At 39.4% G+C, this 19,462-nt stretch overlaps 1 protein-coding gene across 2 annotated transcripts in view; it reads left to right on the forward strand.

Annotated features, from left to right (window-relative positions):
* Positions 1-2,154: 2,154 nt before the first annotated feature.
* ap3b1a (adaptor related protein complex 3 subunit beta 1a) overlaps positions 2,155-19,462 on the forward strand; it is a 59,425-nt gene continuing 42,117 nt past the window's right edge. The window contains exons 1-6 of one of the 2 annotated variants that reach the window (XM_061061431.1): positions 2,155-2,436; positions 9,539-9,614; positions 9,741-9,815; positions 13,564-13,659; positions 13,974-14,134; positions 15,984-16,050. In XM_061061431.1, coding sequence (XP_060917414.1) covers positions 2,309-2,436; positions 9,539-9,614; positions 9,741-9,815; positions 13,564-13,659; positions 13,974-14,134; positions 15,984-16,050 — 603 coding nt within the window. In that variant the 5' untranslated portion in view covers positions 2,155-2,308. Of the gene's footprint in view, positions 2,437-7,399; positions 7,943-9,538; positions 9,615-9,740; positions 9,816-13,563; positions 13,660-13,973; positions 14,135-15,983; positions 16,051-19,462 lie in introns of those variants that run through there. The other variant, XM_061061430.1, reaches the window with a different exon arrangement.

Genomic DNA, 19,462 nt, shown 5'->3' on the forward strand with positions numbered 1-19,462 from the left:
AAGGAAAGTTTCCCCAGTCGAGTTATTTATGAAACTTCATGAATTGTGTTTATCCCTTTTAAAGACCTAATCTTGTAATTTATAAGAAATTAATAAATATTAATAATAAATTATTAATTATAATAATTATTATAATATAATAATTATATAATTATTAACTAATTATTATTAATAATAATAATAATAATATATATTTTTTTATTTTGATTATGACTCATCTTCTTTTTGATTATGGATATACAAGTGGTCGCATCAAAATAGTATTTAAAAAAACGTCTACCTAAGCTAAGACCCAGCTTCATGAATACCTACTAACTTAATGATGATGGTCTCCATATTATTGATGATGATGATGGTAGTGACGATGGTTTTTGTTTGATAACGATGACTTATAAGATGGTTTCTATACTGATTAGAGCTCTCAAGAACTGCCCTCAATGTTGTGCTTTGCCTCTGGTCACTTCCTGTCAGCACCTGTGTGTCCAATCAGACTCAAAGCTGATCGTTTGCTCTTACTGACATTGTTCCCTTTTTTCTAGATCCTTGCTTGTGTTGTTCTTACTCTCTGATGTACGTCGCTTTGGATAAAAGCGTCTGCTAAGTGAATTGTAGAATTGTAGACTACCAGTCTCCAAATTTAGAATAAATTAACCTAGGCGCAGGGGGATTTTACACCCTTTTTACGTGTGCTGATGCAACCCTTAATTCCTTCTGTGCCTGTTCCTGTATCTGACAGGTGTTTTGTAAACATCTTACATTATTTTTCAACACTTTTTTATTTTTTTATATTCAGGTCTAATTACAGATGTTTTTCCTCAACTGTTTTTAGTTTCTTGCTTTAAATTGCACATATATTTTTATCCCTGCACGGGTTATGTACATTTCTTGTATACGTGTATTTTTAATTGCACAGTTTAAGTTTGTTTCATCTTGGGGGATTCTTTAAATCTTTTTTTCGGGTTAATATATATGTATGGGAGGGGGGGGCGTTGGTTTTGCGGTTTAATTTGTAACAAATGTTTCATGTCATGTACGTCTTTGTAACCTGCTACTGGATGCTTTGAATTTCCCTCAGGATCAATAAAGTATCTATCTATATATATATCTTTTTCTATTTCTCATTTTAATAAAGTGCAGTAGTAACCAATACTATTTTCAGTCCAATAAGATATTCTACTCATTCTATATATCATACCTAAAAAAGAAAATAATCTCCTCGTTGAGTGAAAAGAGAGGACTGAACACTTGCAAGGAAGTCTATGTAACAACCTATTAAGGAGCTGAGCCCCCCTAAAGGTCTGATCTTAAAATCGCCCCTGCCTAGGTGTTTTAATGTTGATGTTGATTGTTATACAGTATCCTTGCGTGTCTTGAAAGGCACTCATAAATAAAATGTATTATTATTATTATTATTAATGGAGAATAAAAACTGGTCTTAATCTTTCTGAATGATGATTTTCGTCTTTACTGACATACCCTTATTTCTAGTTTTTAGTTCTAGCCTATGTCCAAATGCTGCCTCTTTTTGTCTTACATATAAAGCCAATATTTATAATTATATAGCTGATAAGACAAGCTTAGACGTTTTTTTTTATATTAACTTGCATATAAAAAAGATTGTGTTGACCTTAATTTAGCTTGATAAGGCTGTTTCGCATACTTTCTGGTTTGTTTTCTATAAATGTAATAATTATTAATTATTAATTAATTATTATTTTTGATTATTATTATTATTAATAATAATAATAATTATTATTATTATTATTAATAATGTAATGTATATAATTTTATGTTTACCACAAAAAACATTAAACTAAATCTAAAATCTAGATTGATTATTATGTGTAGAAGGAAGTTTTTCGTTAATTTGGAAAAAAAAAAAAAAAATGGTTGACAAACGCAACACTTTTCTTCACCATCTTTGCTCCCTGCGAAGAGCTCCGAAGAATCTACTGTACCGCTGTCACCATGACAACGCAACGATCGGGGGGGGGGCGTTCTCAACATAGATCTAGAAGTGTTAGTAGGAAGTGAGTTGGCTCAGTTCATAGGGGGACGGTTACAGGAGCATTGTCTAGAAGTTGTGGATCTATGTCCCATCTGCCGCTGAAGCCCTGTCATGTGACACCAACTTGTCCAGCTCACACTTCCGCTACTGCGTGGAGAAAAAAAAGTTGAGTGAAATCTCAGGAGAAGTTTGGTTTGAGAAGTTTATACGCCGCGCTACAATTACAAGGCTTAACTTAATGAGCAGTTTATAAGAGGGGCACATTACTCGGAAGGTTATTACACTTATTTGGAGTAAAGCATGTCGACAGCCGTCTTGTACAACGACCAAGGAGGAGCGGAGGCTGGCGTCGAAGCGGGTCAGGAGAACACCCCGACCTCCTCCAACTCCGGAGCTGCCTTTGGACTGTTCAGCGCTGACTTTAAAAAGTAAGATAGCTTAACATACATTCCCCCTGTCGTCAGTGATGTATTCATAATTGGTAAAGTTGACTCAGCTGTGGTGAACTTGCAGCAGTTTAGCTGACTTGATAAGAGAGCAACAGGTCTCTGCAACATCAACAAGCTAGTCAGTGATGGCGACTGACTGTTAGATTATTTCCTTTACGTTGGCTTTTTGTGGCTTTTAGGGCTGTCCAGAACCAGAATTGACCATTTCAGATGTTTATTTCAAATGGAATAACGTGTACATTGTGATTAATTGTGCAGCCCTAGTTGATACCTGTCGAAACCACAACAAAAAAACAATAATTAAATTAAATTATTAACTTCTTAATGGCTTATTGACACCTTTTGCTTTGCTCTTAATGTCTTCCTGTTGATGCAAATCCACTTTTAACAGGTGAGAGCAGCTTTAGTTAACAATAGAATAGAATTACTTTATTGATCCCAAACTGGGAAATTGTGGCGTTACAGCAGCAGGTTATCCAAACACACAATATGAGCAAAAAACACAATATTAGCAAAATTAAACACAATATAATATTAAATACAAAGTAAATAAGCACAAAAAATATCAAAACTAAGAATGAGAATATATGCAACCAGGATTTAACTAAGAATTACTAGTCTTAAATATGAAAGATTCAATGTAAATGTGCAAAAAACAGAGTTGTAAATGGTAAGTATTGACATAAGTTAAAGTGCATGAGTGTAGACATGTTATCAGGAGAAACGATTCAATATAACGGCGAGTAGACAGCCAAATGAAGTGAACTGGTTAAAGTCAAGGATAGGACAAAGTTTGTGTTGTAGCTTGTGTATTTTGAAGCTAAATATCTGTATTTTGCAAAGCTATTCAAATAATTCTGACCCGAGAACAATCATAGACAGAGTGTTTACGGATATTCATTGACGCTGACAGCTGTCAAGTGGTTTTCGTAAAGTAGAAGCCGGTAAAAAAAGATACTTAACAATAAAAACTACTGGGATTTTACACAACCATTTGTCAAGAAATTAACCAAAACAACAGGTAAAGATTTTAAATACATGCAGATGATCAAAAACTTTATTTTATTTGTATTTAACTGTCTACATTTTCTAACTATGTCACAAAAGCCAGGAAAGAAAAAGAAAGACTGACAAGCTCTTTAATATAGTTCTCCTGTTTTGCATTGTTATAAAGGGCACAATAGGCCAGTCATAGTTGTATGCATGACACCATCATAAAAAAAACCTTTTACAATATGAATCAATGAGTGCACTCTTCAGAGTTGAGTGTTTAACCGCTCTGGTTAAGCCCATATTTTAACCAAAGAACAACAGATAAATCCTCCAGATTGTCCCTCTGCAAACATCTTTGACATAACACTTAGGCTTCAGTATATAAGCCCTGCACATGTCTATACCAAGAGAAGGCAGAAAGTGTCTCTGTTTTAGAGGATTTAAGAAGGATTAAAAGGCTTCAGACCAGGTGAAGTCTGCTCATCTCATCTCATTGATTATTTACAAAGGTTACAATTCTGTTAATCTACAAATTGACAACAACGCATTGTCCTCAAAATATTGAATCCTAATACTTAAATTAACCTGCATACATGACATTTACCTAGATTAAACCCTCGTAAAATGAGTCTGTGTTTTCATGGCATGTTGGGATGATAATATGCAGACGAGCCTGCAGGTGGATTGGACCGGACTGGTCTTATCATACTGTTGTATTCAAATGAGAAACAGAAAGCAGGAGAGAACTACACCGTGTCATTAAAGCTGTCTTTAACTTTATTTGAATCGACCTGAGTCCTGTCAACGACTCTGAAGTGCGTTAAGTCCTCTGTTAAACAGTGATATCGCTGTGGAGGCACATGCTGGTTTTTAGTGGTTAACTTGTGTTCAGTATCACATGTCTGAAGGTTTGTTTGTGTATGACAGTTTTATCAGCACCTGGTTAACTTTACTGATACGTCAGTATATAGATTAATTCTTTAGATTCCTTAGTGCGTCCTTAATAACCTCTAAAAAATCTAGTCAGTCTCAAAAATGTTCATGTCAGTGATCTTTTTCTAATGGTTTGTGTGTTTATTTGAAAGGAGAGGTTTGAATTTGCTTGCAAAAAAACTACCTGTTGTTGTTGTTGTTGTTACTATCATTCTTGTTTTTTAAATAAATTGGGAAAAGTGAGCTGGATTTAGATGCTCTTTTTCAGAGTTTGAGCTAGAAGAATCTATAACGACAAGAGACTCATTTGGACCTAACACGTGTCCTTCACAATATGAGAAAACATACAAAGTGTGATTACATAGTTCTATGTTGCAGTAACTACTGAGTTTGTTACATTAGCATTGGTACAGGTGTAACAGCGTGTGTCTTTCGTGGCGGCTGCCGTGACAGAGCCGCCATGACAGACAAAACATGTCTATCGTTGCCATGGAAACAACAGATACTACGTCAAAGACCGCTGCGTAAGGAAGCGGGATCTGCTACTGAAAGCTGTCTTTCTGTTGCATGTTAATTATACATGGATACATCGCCGGTAAACATATTCTCTTCCTCAGGAGGGTTAGGGTTAGAAATATATGATATATAATCGTATGGTGAACCCAGTATACTGAGTACAGTGTATTATTGCATCCCTAATGCTGCGTGGGTAAGCTCTGCTTGTTTACATTCAAAATTCATTCATATTTTTTTTTTGCTATAAATCCAGACTTTTGCTTCTCTTTTTAATGCAGGATACTCATATTGTAATAACATTGACATTGCCATTAATGGTGTAGCACCTATACTAATACTCTCAGTTAGTTTCTCATATCGCCATGGAAACGTCTCTATACCCTCTTCATTAATTTGTCACATTAGCTTGTCAAAACAACATGTAGCCAACCTTTCATCAAACTGAAACTAGATTGTCAGCATGTTCTGGTTCTGTTTTGAGCCTCATCTTACAGACTTACCACTAGAGGGCAGCAAATCCCAAGTATATATAGGCTTGCAAACTCTAAATACAGTTTATGTGGTTTCAGACTCTGATTTGGTCATAAGCCACACACACTACCCCAGCTTCATGTGTAGATCTGGTAATGATTAAATCAGATTTATGTCTTTCAAGATTTCCAGATATCAGAGGTCACTGTGTATCTCCTCTCTGTGTTTAATTAAGCATTTTGTTTTGACATTCTCTGCACTAAATGTTGCTTTGTATACTAAAACGACCCTCTAATCCACCTCACATGACCATCTACCCTGTCAGGCAAGGCGAGGTCATATGTCTGCCTACCTCTAAACCAAGTCTGGGAGTCCAGAGAGAGAAAAAAAAAGAAGTGTGAATGATGCTTCTGTGTGCTTGTAATAACACAATCCACAAAGCCTACATCTGTGCATCCTGACTTGTGCCAGCACAAGTATTTCACGTGATTGTTGCACACACAGTTTCGCATGTTATGTGTGTTGCATATTTCTCAAATTAAAGTTGGCCCATGCTTGTTTGAGGGCGAATGGGGAGCCGTCTCTGATAAATCAAGTTGTAGTTTTGTTATCTGAAATTGCTCAGCAACATTCCTGCATTTTCTTAGACTCTAACAGACTTTTCTCCTCGCTGACTGGAAGCTCTGTGCCATGCAGGCATGGAGACATGTGACTAATTTGTTATCTGTGACTGAGGAGGCTTTTCACAGTGTCTGAGTAATTTGGTTTGTATGGATTTGTTGTGGGATTTGAACTGCAGTGAAGTTAGGATGTTGATCTTGAACATTGTTTTCTGAAGGCATTCAGCCTCGTTTCATGTTGGTCTATTTGTTAAGACACAACTTTTTCATCCTGCATGTATAAAGCAATCATATTTCAACCAGTGACTAAAGGAAAATATGCTCATTTATGTAGCTGAAATTATGATCTTTTAAATCGTGTCATTTAATTAATTTCTCAGTCTGCTGTTTTCTTAATGTATCTTGAATTCCTTCAGCCTATAAACAACCATGACCAGTGAACAATGTCCATCTTTTCTTTCCCAAAAACCCATGCAGAGTTAAGAGGCTAAAACAGAATTTAGCTTTATTTCTCTCAAATTATCAAACCTTTTTATACATTATCAAATGTTTATTTTAAAGGTGCATTGTTAGTGATCAGAGACTTTTCCTGTACCATCGTTGTGTGCAGGTCGGAAGTTAAAAACAAGGAAAGTTCACAAATTCGGGATGCCCTGGGCTTTGTTTCCATGGTAACGAAACAGGTATTGATATTGTTTAATGTGTACTAGTATCATATTGAAGTTTAGAATTCTGGTGTTCTGGTATTTGTAGTAAAAAGGCAGCGAATGCTCGACGCTGACGGACTGCGGGCGTGCACAGAGTATGTGGAAATTGGGAGTTAATCCCAATCCTCCCAAAGACTTCAATTGGGAGTGACACCCAATATAGCAATATAGCAGAATAGCAAAACCGTGGCGCTGACGGACCGCTGGGTTTAAAAAACAAGACATAAAAACAATGTTCAGTGTGACTGAAATAAACGGCGGTGTTATTGTAGACATGTATAGCAAGTCATTGTCTGAGACTTTTAGGGACTAAGGCAATTTTCTCTCAAACAAAAGAGTAGAAAGAAAAAACGTGCGCCCTCCCAGAAACCTTTTTCTAACATTCACATCTCAACGGGTATTTCCTGGCATTCATTTTGCCGCTGTTATCTTACATGTGGGCCTGTCCTGTGCTGGCCAAACTTGGCAGCGTATTCTCTCTCAGCTTCAGTGGATTATCGTGCAGTCACAGTGGAGGTGATGAAAAGTATCACAGTGTTTACCCACCAGTGTAGATAAGGCCCTCCTTTTTTCTTTTTTTTTTTTTTTACCCTAAAGGGAAGTGACCACAGAGTCACATTCACAGAGAGACAGCAGGTGAGATTGAAAACTAAATCTACATCAGTGAGACGAGAGCTGACCTACAGGAAGTTTCACAAGGAACGTACAGCAGAAGCAAAAAAAAAAAAAAAGTCTCATCTGAGCAGGCTCTACCCTCAAGCATGACTTGTTGTTTAATAGCTGACGGGGCATCTTGTGACTTTTTTTTTTGCCCAAGAGAAGAAGAAGGGAGAAGTGAGTGACAGGAACGAAGCCAGCGGAGCGTGTGCCGTTTTTTCCACTCTCTCCAGATCTGACAGTTATGAACAAGAGCGAGAAGGAGAAGACAACTGTAAATAAAGCCGAGAGACACACAGCCTGAAGGAAAGTAATTACCACGACTCTGTTCCACTCCGGAGTTACTTTAAATCCAGTCAGTTCGGACTCTGTAGACGCTTCACAGAAGGAATGCTTTACTGAACAGCTGTGGAGGACGGGCGGTATGGATGCCGGTTTGTCTTCTCTGCGCTCGGACGCCGTGGGAGCCATGAGGACGGCGCTGGTGTCTGCTGAGAACTTACAACTCAGTTTGAGGACCGGACTCAGTCAGGAGGAACAGGCCCTCACACAAAACAAACATAGCCCCAAGGAGATACACAAGAGCGGGTACTGTTCTGTAGTAAGAGTAACCACAGCACTCTGATGGTGACTTACAGTAAATAATATTATTTAACCTTTGACACAAGTTTGTTGTTGTTTACTCATTATGTTGCTCAGCTGGAAGTTTGCAACCTCCTGTAATTAAATCCTTGTAGATTATTGCACCTTCTTAAAAAGTCAATTAAAACAACAATCCATTTATTATTTAAATATAAATGTATTCTTCATGGTCCAGCCTTCAAACGTAAACCTCACAATGATTCATAGAATTTGAATGAAACTACTCTTCAAACTTTGAATTAAGACATTTGAGTTGCTCTAACGAGTTATTAAATAGACCTGATTTAAACTGCACAGCTGTGTTTTTAAGCCACTCCCTCATTTAAGTCACTAAACGTCTCACAGTGACGGTGTTAAAGACCAATGTTTACAGTTTTACCATTCCAAGTTCAGCATCTTAGCATGGTTACGCTAGCTAATTAGCCCAAAATATACTAGGTACGGTTGAGGCTGATAGGTATTGTCATTAGCTTTTCAAACATTTTTGTCATGAATCAAATTATTTGCATGTGAAGATGGTGTTAGAGGAAAAGTCAAGAGATGGTATACGCCCCATCAAGCGGCGAGTTGAGCGCTTTGGACAGGATCCCTAGCGTCCTCGCCTGAAGCGGCGGAGCCTTAACTTTAATTTCACAAATACATCGGCTATTGACACCAAAACGTTGCAAAGTAGTAGTATCAGTGCAGTTTAGACAGTCTCGCCTAGGACTTCTGTTTTTGTTGCCATGGTATCGGAACCAATGTGGTATCAATGTTGATTTGTACTTCGTATCGAGGTTTGAAATTCAGATATTGTTGACAACCCTACTTTTTGTGAATGTGACAAACAACTTGTTCAGTGGCTCAATGACAATGTGTCACAGTATTAGTCGAGGAATGAGCATTGTTATACCGTGTGAGTGCAGACTTGGTAAAGCTGACGTTCTTACTGTTGTGTTGCTGTTGATTGTCTGTTTGCAGATTAATGGAGGCTCCTATAGGCCCAACATTGTACGGCTCAGTTTGGTCTTCAGGGGCCTATGTGACCCTTCATCAGTGAAGTGGACACAGATGTTACATACATGCAGCTTTCACACTACCTTTGGTCAAGCTTTAACTCTTGAAACTGATTAGTCGAGTCATGCCAGCGGTGCTCACTGGGCCTCCTCTGTTGTTGACCGTAATATAAACAGTGTACGTTACAGAAGCCCCAAGAGGACATGCATTCATACATTTTGTGTAACTCCATTTTCCCATCATAACAAGTAATTTCTGCTTGTTTTCTCAAGATATCTGATCCTTTTTAACAGTGTAACCACGAGATAACAACTCAAGTTTTCCACTGATAACGAGTTGATTTCTCCACATCTTGAGGAAAACCATTGAAATGAACTTTTTATCACAGGAAACCAGCGTTGTTATCCTGAAATCATGAGATAAATACGTTGAGACTGTATTTGTTATCACAGAAAATGGATTAAAATAAAATACATGGATGCGTGTCCTCTTTGGGCTTCCGTAGGTAAGCGTGTGATTTAACTAATTGTTTTTTTCTGTCGTCAGGAATGAAGACCTTAAAGAGATGTTGGAGAGCAACAAGGAGTCGCTCAAACTGGAGGCCATGAAAAGGGTCGTAGGGGTGAGTGCATCATGGGTATTCTCATATATTCTTTTTAAAATGACTGACAGGGTTGATGTGTATTCTGTCAGCTGTTAGATTTAACATTAGGGATAAAAATGTCTGATTATTCTTTTGTGTTTTCAGCTGATTGCCAAAGGGAAAAACGCCTCCGAGCTGTTTCCTGCTGTCGTGAAGAACGTTGCGAGTAAGAACATTGAGGTATGACATTTTTCAGCAGTTTATTGCAGATAAAAAACATCTTTGATACATTTATCATCTTTAGGGTTGGTTTTTATGACTCATTAAATTTGCGTGACACGGCATGTGATTACTCTGCGTGACATTACGGAGGAAACTTCCTCAAACGGGAAAAAACCAGAAGGCTGATTGAAGCCGTCTTCACTTGAAAGCATTTGCTAAATTAAGTTATTACTTTCATGCCCAATTCAGTTTTTTACAACAGACAAACTTCACAGAGAATGACGCAAAAAACAATGAATGAAAGATTATTCTGGTCGGTCAGCACATCTATATTTTGTACATTGAAATATTTACTGTATATAAACAAAACAAACAACCACTGTTAACTTTCAGCACGATCTTAAGCGTATTCACATTTAATTTAATTTTGAAACACATACACACACGTTGAAGTTTCTAATCTTAGATTTTTACACTCAACCTATAGGTGCATTACACATTTTGTGGAGGATTAAAAACACAATTTAGATTCTGGGATTGAAAAATGAAAGTCCTCTGTTGTTGTTTTTTGGGGTCAAATTATTCTACTATTTTGGCCTTTTTGAGACTTTCAGAGTAAAATACAAAAAGAGAGAGAGAGAGAGGGGTGTAACACAGCCAGAAAGTCACTCATTCATCTGATTTGATTTTTCTTTTAATCAGTGTATTAAACTGTTAAAGTATCTTTCTGCAACAGGTGACACCTTCTTTTGATTTGGGCCTGTTCAGCTCTGAGTGAGGTTTTTAAATCGAGCTTTTTAATTCTTTTTGGGCTTTGAAACCAAACACGATGGTAGGAAGTAGTGGACAAAGCCTCTTGGTTTTAAATGTAAAACGTATGCAACGTATACGCGCACTAACCACTACGCTACCGGTGTCCTGTACAGTACAAGAACAACATAGAGAAATTGATGCAGCAGCAAAAGTTAAAACGTGCAGTCGAGGCCGGTGTAAATCTTTAACTGTTAAATCATGTGACGTGTGAGCAATGAAAGATGTGTTCTCGGACTATTCCAGTGACTGACCTAACACTAAGCAACAGCTTCAGAGGGGTTCCCATACCCTGAGCCTGTGAATATTGATTAGCAGCAGCAGAATAATCAGGTAGTGGTGAGGGGGCGGCGTGTGAGCGGGGGGTCCTGTAGCTGGTCGCTGTGTGTAAGGCATGCAGCAGAAGCAGCTCATGGCAGGGTAGTGGAGCAGGTGGGTGGAGGTAATTGGCAGGAGAAAGCCCACAGTCACGTCTCCTCTCTCCGCGCCTCAGATACACCAGCTGCTAAGGTAGCGCAAGTTTCCCCCCTCCTCTCTCTTGGTTTCTGTTCCTCGCTCTCCAACATTTGCCTCACTTGGCAGCATGTTGCTCTAAAAATGGCCGCCATTGATCCGCTCTGATGAGGAAACAGCACAAGAACATGCATGTTATTGAAAAGGCTGCATGGTTTAATGTTGACAAACTTTAATTTTCTTGGATCACTTCTGCTCCTTCACAAAGCAAGTGTGTGTTTTGCCTTTTATAGACTTCTATGGGTGTATATTGAAATTACATGAGAAGAAATCATCAAAAGGTTTTCATTTAGTCTGAAAAAAGTTGTCAGGCTTTTTATCAAATACTAACCGGGTCAAAATAAATACGTTTTGTGTTTTTTTTTTAAACCAGAGCATCTATTGTTTATTTGCTCTCTTCAAAGCCACCATACTACACTCACAAATACAATAATTTGACCTTGCACAACAGGGATGATACCTTTCTACTCTTACTCTGATTGGTTAGTTTGTTCTTGTTATTGTGTGTTACCAAAATATTTATTGGATCCGTCCTTGGACACCGAAGACACAATAACACCTACAAACCAACCAACAGAAGCAGCTGCAGATAAGAAACTCATGTGTTCTGCAAATTGAAAATCACTGTTTTTGTCAATGGAGGTCTGGAAGGTCACAAACAGAGAAGGTTGCGATGTTACAATTCACTTAGCAGACGCTTTTATCCAAAGCGACGTACATCAGAGAGTAACTACGACACTAATCCAATCATACACCACCACCGAAGCAGCGGGAGCAATGAGGGGTTAAGGTTGCTCAGCTGGGGATTGAACCCTCGACCTTCCGGTTGAGAGGCGACGACTCGACCAACTGAGCCTCAGCTGCCCCACGAAGGTCTATCTCTTTAGAGAGCCCTTGTCAAATGTTGTCAGTCCGTTTAAAGAGGACATATCATCCCCCTCCTCCACCTTTTCAAACAGTCCCCCTGTGGTCTAAATGAAACATCTGTGCTGAGCTTTGTTCAAAATATAACATGAATCAAGCACCAGAGGAGGTTTGTGACCCTGTATAAACCAGCTCTCTCAGAACGCTCTGTTTTGGTGTGTGTGTCTCTTTAAATGTAATGAGCCCCGCCCCCTGAGTTTTCCCCGTAGACATCACTCCTCTGTAGCGAGAATAAAAATGTCGGACCTGCACAAAAGTTTTGTTCTAGGCTAATGGTGGAGTCCATGGGTGGAGATACCAGGGGAGGGGAGGGGATTGTTTTACCAGAATCCCACTGTGATGTCACAAGGAGAGCACATTTGAAACAGAGCATTTTTCTCTGTGTTGTAAGACTTATGCAGACCACAAACAAAGGACTGGATGGATTTATTTCACATTTTGTGGGTCAGGTTATCCAAATATATGTTCAAAAACACTGTAAAAGTGGATTTTTCACAATATGTCCCCTTTAAATAATAATCATAGCCTGTCGGGGAGATGGGGTTAATTTGTCTGCAGGGATTGTGTTTAAACCATTATAGCCGGTTTTATCGCTGCTGCCTTCAGATGCAACAACGTTTGCTAGAAATAATTCAAAACCCAAAATATGTTAGAATAAGGGCCCAGGTCTATACCAGCAGAATGTCCCTTTAAGGGCCAGATGGGTGGTGTCTCCTTTTATAGTGAGTAATGCCATTAATTCCAGCAGTAATGACCAGAACGATGATTGAGAACTGTGGAGCACTGCTGCAGGTCGATACTCACTGCATTAGAAGGCTCGGTGCTGATTACTAATTAAGCTCTCGGGATTGTACCTAAAATGTTTTATTACCCCTGACCTCAACCTTAAACCGGCTCTTAGATTTATTTAGAAGTGGTTCATGAAGTCCGTCATCATTTCTCATACCCAGTTTTATTCTAGTTTCATTACTCGTAAATCTGCAGCCTCAAAGGAAGAAATCAGCGATGGTAATTCTTTGATCTGAGAAGCTGTAGTGAATCAGCAGGAGGTATAACCTTTGGCCTCTGGCTACATGGGGCAGAACGCAGCTCAAATGTTATGTCAGGCCTTCCTGTGAGAAAAGACATCATGTAGAAGCCAAAACACAAGACAAGAGGGGCGGGGGGGAATTCAATGGCAATTTCTAAAAAGAAACAAAAAATCCTTCTCTGCCTGAAACAACACAGCATCGCGTCTGCATCTGCATCTGGTGATATCTGTTAAACGTTCTTTACCGACTTCTCTCCCACCCCGTGAAATAATAAACTGCAGAAAAGTTCGGCTAAGAGGAGACTCTCCCCGTTGTTTCATTCAATTCTGTTTTTTTCTCCAAATAGAGGTAGAAACATGCAGCACGTCCTGGCACTGAAAGTTTGAGAACACAGCTGGTTCCACAGATTGTTTTCCCCATGTGCTGCTTTAATTTTCTCCCCCAGCTGTTTGAATTGATTGCTGTTTGACTGTAATTGTCCTTTGCAGCTTAAGAAGCTGGTGTATGTGTACCTGGTGAGGTACGCAGAGGAGCAGCAGGACCTGGCTTTGCTTTCCATCAGCACCTTCCAGCGGGCCCTCAAGGTAACATTTGACCTCATTTATTTTCTCTTCTTTTGTAACTCACATATAAATATACCATTATGCTGTGATCCTAACCGTGTGCTTTACCATAAAGTGCAGGACATTAGTGTTGTTGCTGTGCGGAAAGTTGTATATCATCTCTAACCTTGATGTTCTTTTGCTTCCAATTACGATCACATGATCACAGTTATTTTGGTATCCACACATTTTCTGATATCCAGCTGTATGATAACTTCTATTTTTTAACCTTCATTAGTAGAAAAAATCGCTCTAAACAATTACAAATGGTTTTTTTTTCTGTATTTCTTCCACAGGACCCAAACCAGTTCATCAGAGCCAGCGCACTGAGGGTTTTGTCCAGCATCCGGGTCTCTATAATCGTCCCCATCATGATGCTGGCCATCAAGGAGTCAGCGGCTGACCTGTCCCCGTATGTCAGGAAGACCTCCGCCCATGCTATCCAGAAGCTCTACAGGTACGTTTCTGTTCTTTAAAGTGAAATGTTCTTGATGGTTTAGGCAAATTATCAACACTGATATCACCTGGTCAGAAGCTCATCTCTGCCCTTCTTAGCTTATAAGCTTTTTTCTCCACCTCATTTCTGAGCAGTGAAGTGATCAGTAAATGTTGGCTAATGTTTATATAAAGGGGGTTTTAAAGTTCTCTTATGAGTTGAGGTTTTATAAGATTGGCATGTTTCGAAGATATGAGCAAAATTAGACTTGAATATATCAGTCGAACATTTCATTTCATGGCTGATATCCGGTGATAATTCTTTGCAAGACGAGGTCAGATATCCTACTTTTTTATGATACAGTGCACTGTGATTATTTTGTTCCATTTCATTTGAGGGTGCAATTTATTTTAGAGCTCTATATAATACATACAAGCCAGCCATTATTTTTAAAAATACATTCTGTTGAAATGATAGAAAACGATGAATCATTTCCAAAAAAAACTCTTTATGGTGATTTAAATTCATATTTTCTATACAACCAACAATCCAAGACTCCCAAACATTTAGTACTGCTATACGTAATGACATTCAGAAATCCTCTTTTCATTACAAGCTTTAAAACGTCAAGGGGTGGGACATTTAGCTTGAAAATGACTTAAACTATCAATGGTTTAAGACTCCTTACTTTATGGTTTATTTTATGCCAATCTACTGATTTATTGGTTGACTGATTAACTGGCTTTCACACTTCTTTCTGCAGACAACCTCCCAATTCTATGTGCCCATAAATAAGACCATTTAAGACTATACCTGTTAGTGGTGACATAAGTGCAGTATAATTCACAAGTGTCTGAATATATGTCTCACTATAGAGTAGGTTTGTCACAATGCCAGGATTAAACAACAAAAATGGAATGATATCGGAACCTGTTACTGCAGAAAAAAAAGAAGGCCTAGGTAACCCCAAATTAAGAAATGTCTTGTTTTTAATGACCAAAAATGTAAATCAAGCTCCTGTACACTGGCTATGGGTGCACTCACACTAGGCAATCTGTACCGCTTCACCCTCAAAGTCCAGTTCCTTTGACTAGTGTGAGTGCTCCGGTCCACGCCCTGGCACGGTTGGAAGAGGTGTACTTCGGCACGGTACAGTTCATGCACGAGCACAAGCACGGGTACATAACGTGGACAGCCTTCATTATGGAGAAATCCCAGAGTTATCTCGCTGTATCTGACTCAAATGACTCAAACAAAGTCATTAAAGTAGCAGTCATGTTCTCTGATTTGCTGACTTAACCACTTTTTTGAGTCCGCCTGTGTTGTAAACTAAACACGCTTCATGATCACGTAAAGCCATGCATGTGTTTTATTGCAACGTTATGTACAAGAGGTAACCGTGCTGAGGCCCGGTTAGTACTGGAGCAGTGTGAGTGCAGGCCAGCGGAGGGTGACCCGTACTTCAGCGGCCTAAATTACTATTTTACAACGTTTCGGTACCAAAACGTTGCCAATCTGTCCGTGCAATTAAGACAGTGTCTCCTCCTCTTCTGCTCTGTCTGTTTGTAAGAAACACAAACATAACTTTTGAGTCTTTATGAGACACCAAATGCAATTCATTGTGTAACCTTTTAAAAACATGTTTTATTGAAAAGTTTCAAACAGTTTGCCAGCCCTACTATAGACTACATAAAGATGATATGGGGTTCAGTATCAGAGGGAACATGTCTGATCTGACTCACTGTAAGCTCAAAGGCACCTCTGCATTCTGAGCACACAGAGGAGACATAATTGAATTTGTAAGTCTAATAAGTTTTCATGTCATGTAAATAACTACATTTCTCTCTCTATCTCTCTGTGTTGACCTCAGCCTGGATCCAGACCAGAAAGAGCAGCTGATCGAAGTGATAGAGAAACTATTGAAAGACAAAAGCACAGTGAGTACACCCTGATCAGCACAGCAATGCATTTGATACACGCAGGAACATCCAGACCACTGGAGGGCGCCCCAGTCAAGCGCTTGTCCCCCCTCAGCCCTCCATCACACAGCTCATTCGGCAATGCCACGGTTTGTTAACACCCACTTAAACCCGCACATCTTCAGATGCTCCTTGTTAAGTGTCCATTTGGAAGGAATTTTCGCACTGATGCTAGTGTCAGCTTAATTTTCTCAAAGGCCAACTTCTTCTCTTTTTTTCTTTTTTCTTATTCCTTGAAATGGACCATAAATGAGTCGGACTCTCAAACTCTGTGTTTAGAGGCGTCACAGACACAATGCAGACAGTTCATTAGAAGTCAGTAGGCAGCACATTAATTTGAAGAGGTCACAGTGAATACCAAGGGGGCTTAAATGCCAATTTCAAATATTTAGACGTTGGCCACAGAATGCAGAGTGCGTTGTATTTGTATGTGCATAGTTTGTTGTCATTATGTATTCAGAGCGTCTACCTTTATGTTATACAAACAAAACAAAGCAGCTCAGGCCAACGGGGGGGATGGAGAGCCCAGTGCCAGATGCATAGCATATTTAGCCCCAGACGCTAACGAAGACAGATGACTTCTACCCTGTTGGAGCTCACACTGTGAATCTGGGGACGGAGAGAGAGGGCACTATCATCACACAGACACTCACACAAGCACTATCAGTCGCTGATGAATGGTGGAAAGCCCAAACACAGTGGACACTTAACAGCTAACAAGCCATGCATTTTTATGATGCTAGGACAGCAGCATGTAGCATTTAGAAGTCCCGTGACAAAGGTCGGTCGGGCTGCTGTTTTATTACCTTCTCTGCTTGGCTTGAGAGTGAAGAGATGTACGGTTGTCCTAGAGTTGTGTTAGAGCATGCAGAGGCTCCTGGTGTCACTGAGTGAGAACATGTGGGGGGGATGTAAAGGAGGACTCAAACACTTTGCACATAAACAGCAACGTTCTTGTCATGAGGAGTGCTGCAAAAGTTCGTTTACATGTCTGACAAATTAACAACCCTGAGTTTTATTTTAGCTTTGGGTTTATGCATATTTTTTAACTCACCTTTCTTTTTTTCTTATTCATTATTTTATTTTCCTTCCTCTTTCTTGCAGCTGTATCTATATGGTTTAAAGACAATTAACAAACTGAAATCCAAACAAAAGCTCCAGCTGACAGTTTAATGCTTGAATGGAAAAATAAAAAACATGTGAAAGGAATTTGTTTTTAATAGAAAGTTGGTTGGAGAGTATAGTTTGACACTGACCATAGGTAAAAAAAAATAGTTGCATTATATTTGCATAAAGTGCCTCTAAGCTGTGTTACTTAGCCAGTGTTTTATATTCTTCAGTTAATCAGATATGGTGATTGTGGTGGAATTTCTGTGGTTATTTAGATTATAATGTACAGACGTCATTAGGTTTATTCACTGTTCTCTAATGTCAGTCAGACCTGACAGAGTTCAGCTGTTATTAGAACACCAAGTACAGCTCAGAGAGTGTCAACAGTTTTTCCCGACATCTGCAAGGGTGTTTGGTAGACTTATTGTCTGCTCCAGTGTTACTGACGTCACAGATTAGTCTAGGTGGGTCAATGTGACCCTGATAATGGTAATGTCTTTTGGGATATGTGCGATGCCTTTCGAAAAGTTCTGAAGATGTGATTGAGCAAGACACGAGTACAGAAGTGTGATGTTGAATCATGTCTCCTCATGAGTATTCTCAACGTAAGCCACCTGAGTCAACTGAGTTTTCTTGTATGGAGTCAAGTCTTAATAATTTTCCTCAACTGTGATGTATGGTTATACGATTGTCTTGTGGTTTCTTTATCATTTGAGAATCGCCGTATCATGATTTTATAGTTATCGTGCCATGCGAGTCGTATCATTTTGTGACCTATCGTGTTATATCTTATGAGGTTTCTTGCAATTCCCACCCCTAGTACTGTTTCTACATCCTGTTTCAAAGCTCTATTGTTACTTATTTTTTTGAAGGCAGCATGCTGTAGGTTTGTTACAGTTTTCTGTATGTGAAGTTAATCACCCAATTTTACATCAATCATTAAACTAAAGACTGTTAAGCAGATGTCACTGTGCTGCTAGAAGAAGGAAACATTTGTTTATTGTTCAGGCCGCTCCTGACATTTACCTTTACAGATGTACCTGTTTGGTTAAATGGCTGTGACACACAGAGGGCGTGTGTGTGTGTGTGTGGGGGGGGGTGGTATAAGGGGCTGCAAGATGGTTTAAAGAGAAAATGGGAAGGTCTGATGACAGAGACAACATAGGAGTTTGTGCAGCTGTTTTACCGTGATGGATCTATTATCCAGCCATTACAAGATAAATGATCGATCCCTCCCATCCTCCCTCCCCCCTGCACCTTCTGCAAAATTGAAATGAGAACAGGAAGGAGGGGCAGGGGGAGGAGGCGGGGGGGGGGGGGGGGGGTGCTATGATTAGGGGCTAGGTGAGATGCCCATTAATTTAAGAGAAAAAGGAGGGAGGAGGAACGAGAAGCGAGCGAAAGGGAGGATAAGCCGACCCCACACCGGGCCATCAATCAAAACGGCGCACGTTGTCTCTGGCGTGATGACCCAGCACTCTCTGCCTCTCTGGCACCCTAATTAGAATTCATAGCAAAATAGATGCAAGGAAACGGTTTGGGCCCTTCATAATTTTATAGGAAATTTATTGTTATTAGAAGAACCATTTGCTTAGTGTGATTTTTCCATTACTGGCTTGTCACGCAGGGTAGATAATATGGTTCGAGGAGGAGGGAGGAGGGGGTGTGAACTCCATAGATTGGGGTGTCAGTTTTGTTGATGGTGCATGTAGTTTACCTTGGAGCGTGTGTCTAATGGGGGAAGTTGGTGGAGAATGCACAAAGCCTTGCTGAAGGGATCTACACGCTCAGATATGAGGCTCCCTGTAATAGCCTTGGAGACAGGAGAGGCTGAAAGGGAGGATGCAAAAACTACACATCAATACATGCTGAAAGTACATGTTCTAATTGACTTCTTTAAGCCGGTTCACCTACAGAGTAATACGATTGCAGAAATATTAACTGAGAAGTAGAGCCGACCGATATGATATTTTGGGGCCGATACCGATATCTATGTTAAATCTGATACCGATAAATCAGCCGATATCTTTCTTAAATCTATGTTCGATCTTTAGTGATACATAGATACAGATTTACACGTTTGTAGCGTCGATCCTTCTTGTGCATTTATCAAACACTTGTGGAAAAGATATTCAGTATAATAAAGACAAGATGGTCACTCAACTGGAAAGTAACTGTGCATGTAGGCGCATCACCGCTCGACACTCTGGAGAGTGATGATGCTTGTTGTAATCCATATAGCGCCCTCTGCTGGTGAAAG

Source organism: Labrus mixtus, chromosome 17 (genome assembly GCF_963584025.1).
Source record: "Labrus mixtus chromosome 17, fLabMix1.1, whole genome shotgun sequence".
Lineage (NCBI taxonomy): Eukaryota > Metazoa > Chordata > Actinopteri > Labriformes > Labridae > Labrus > Labrus mixtus.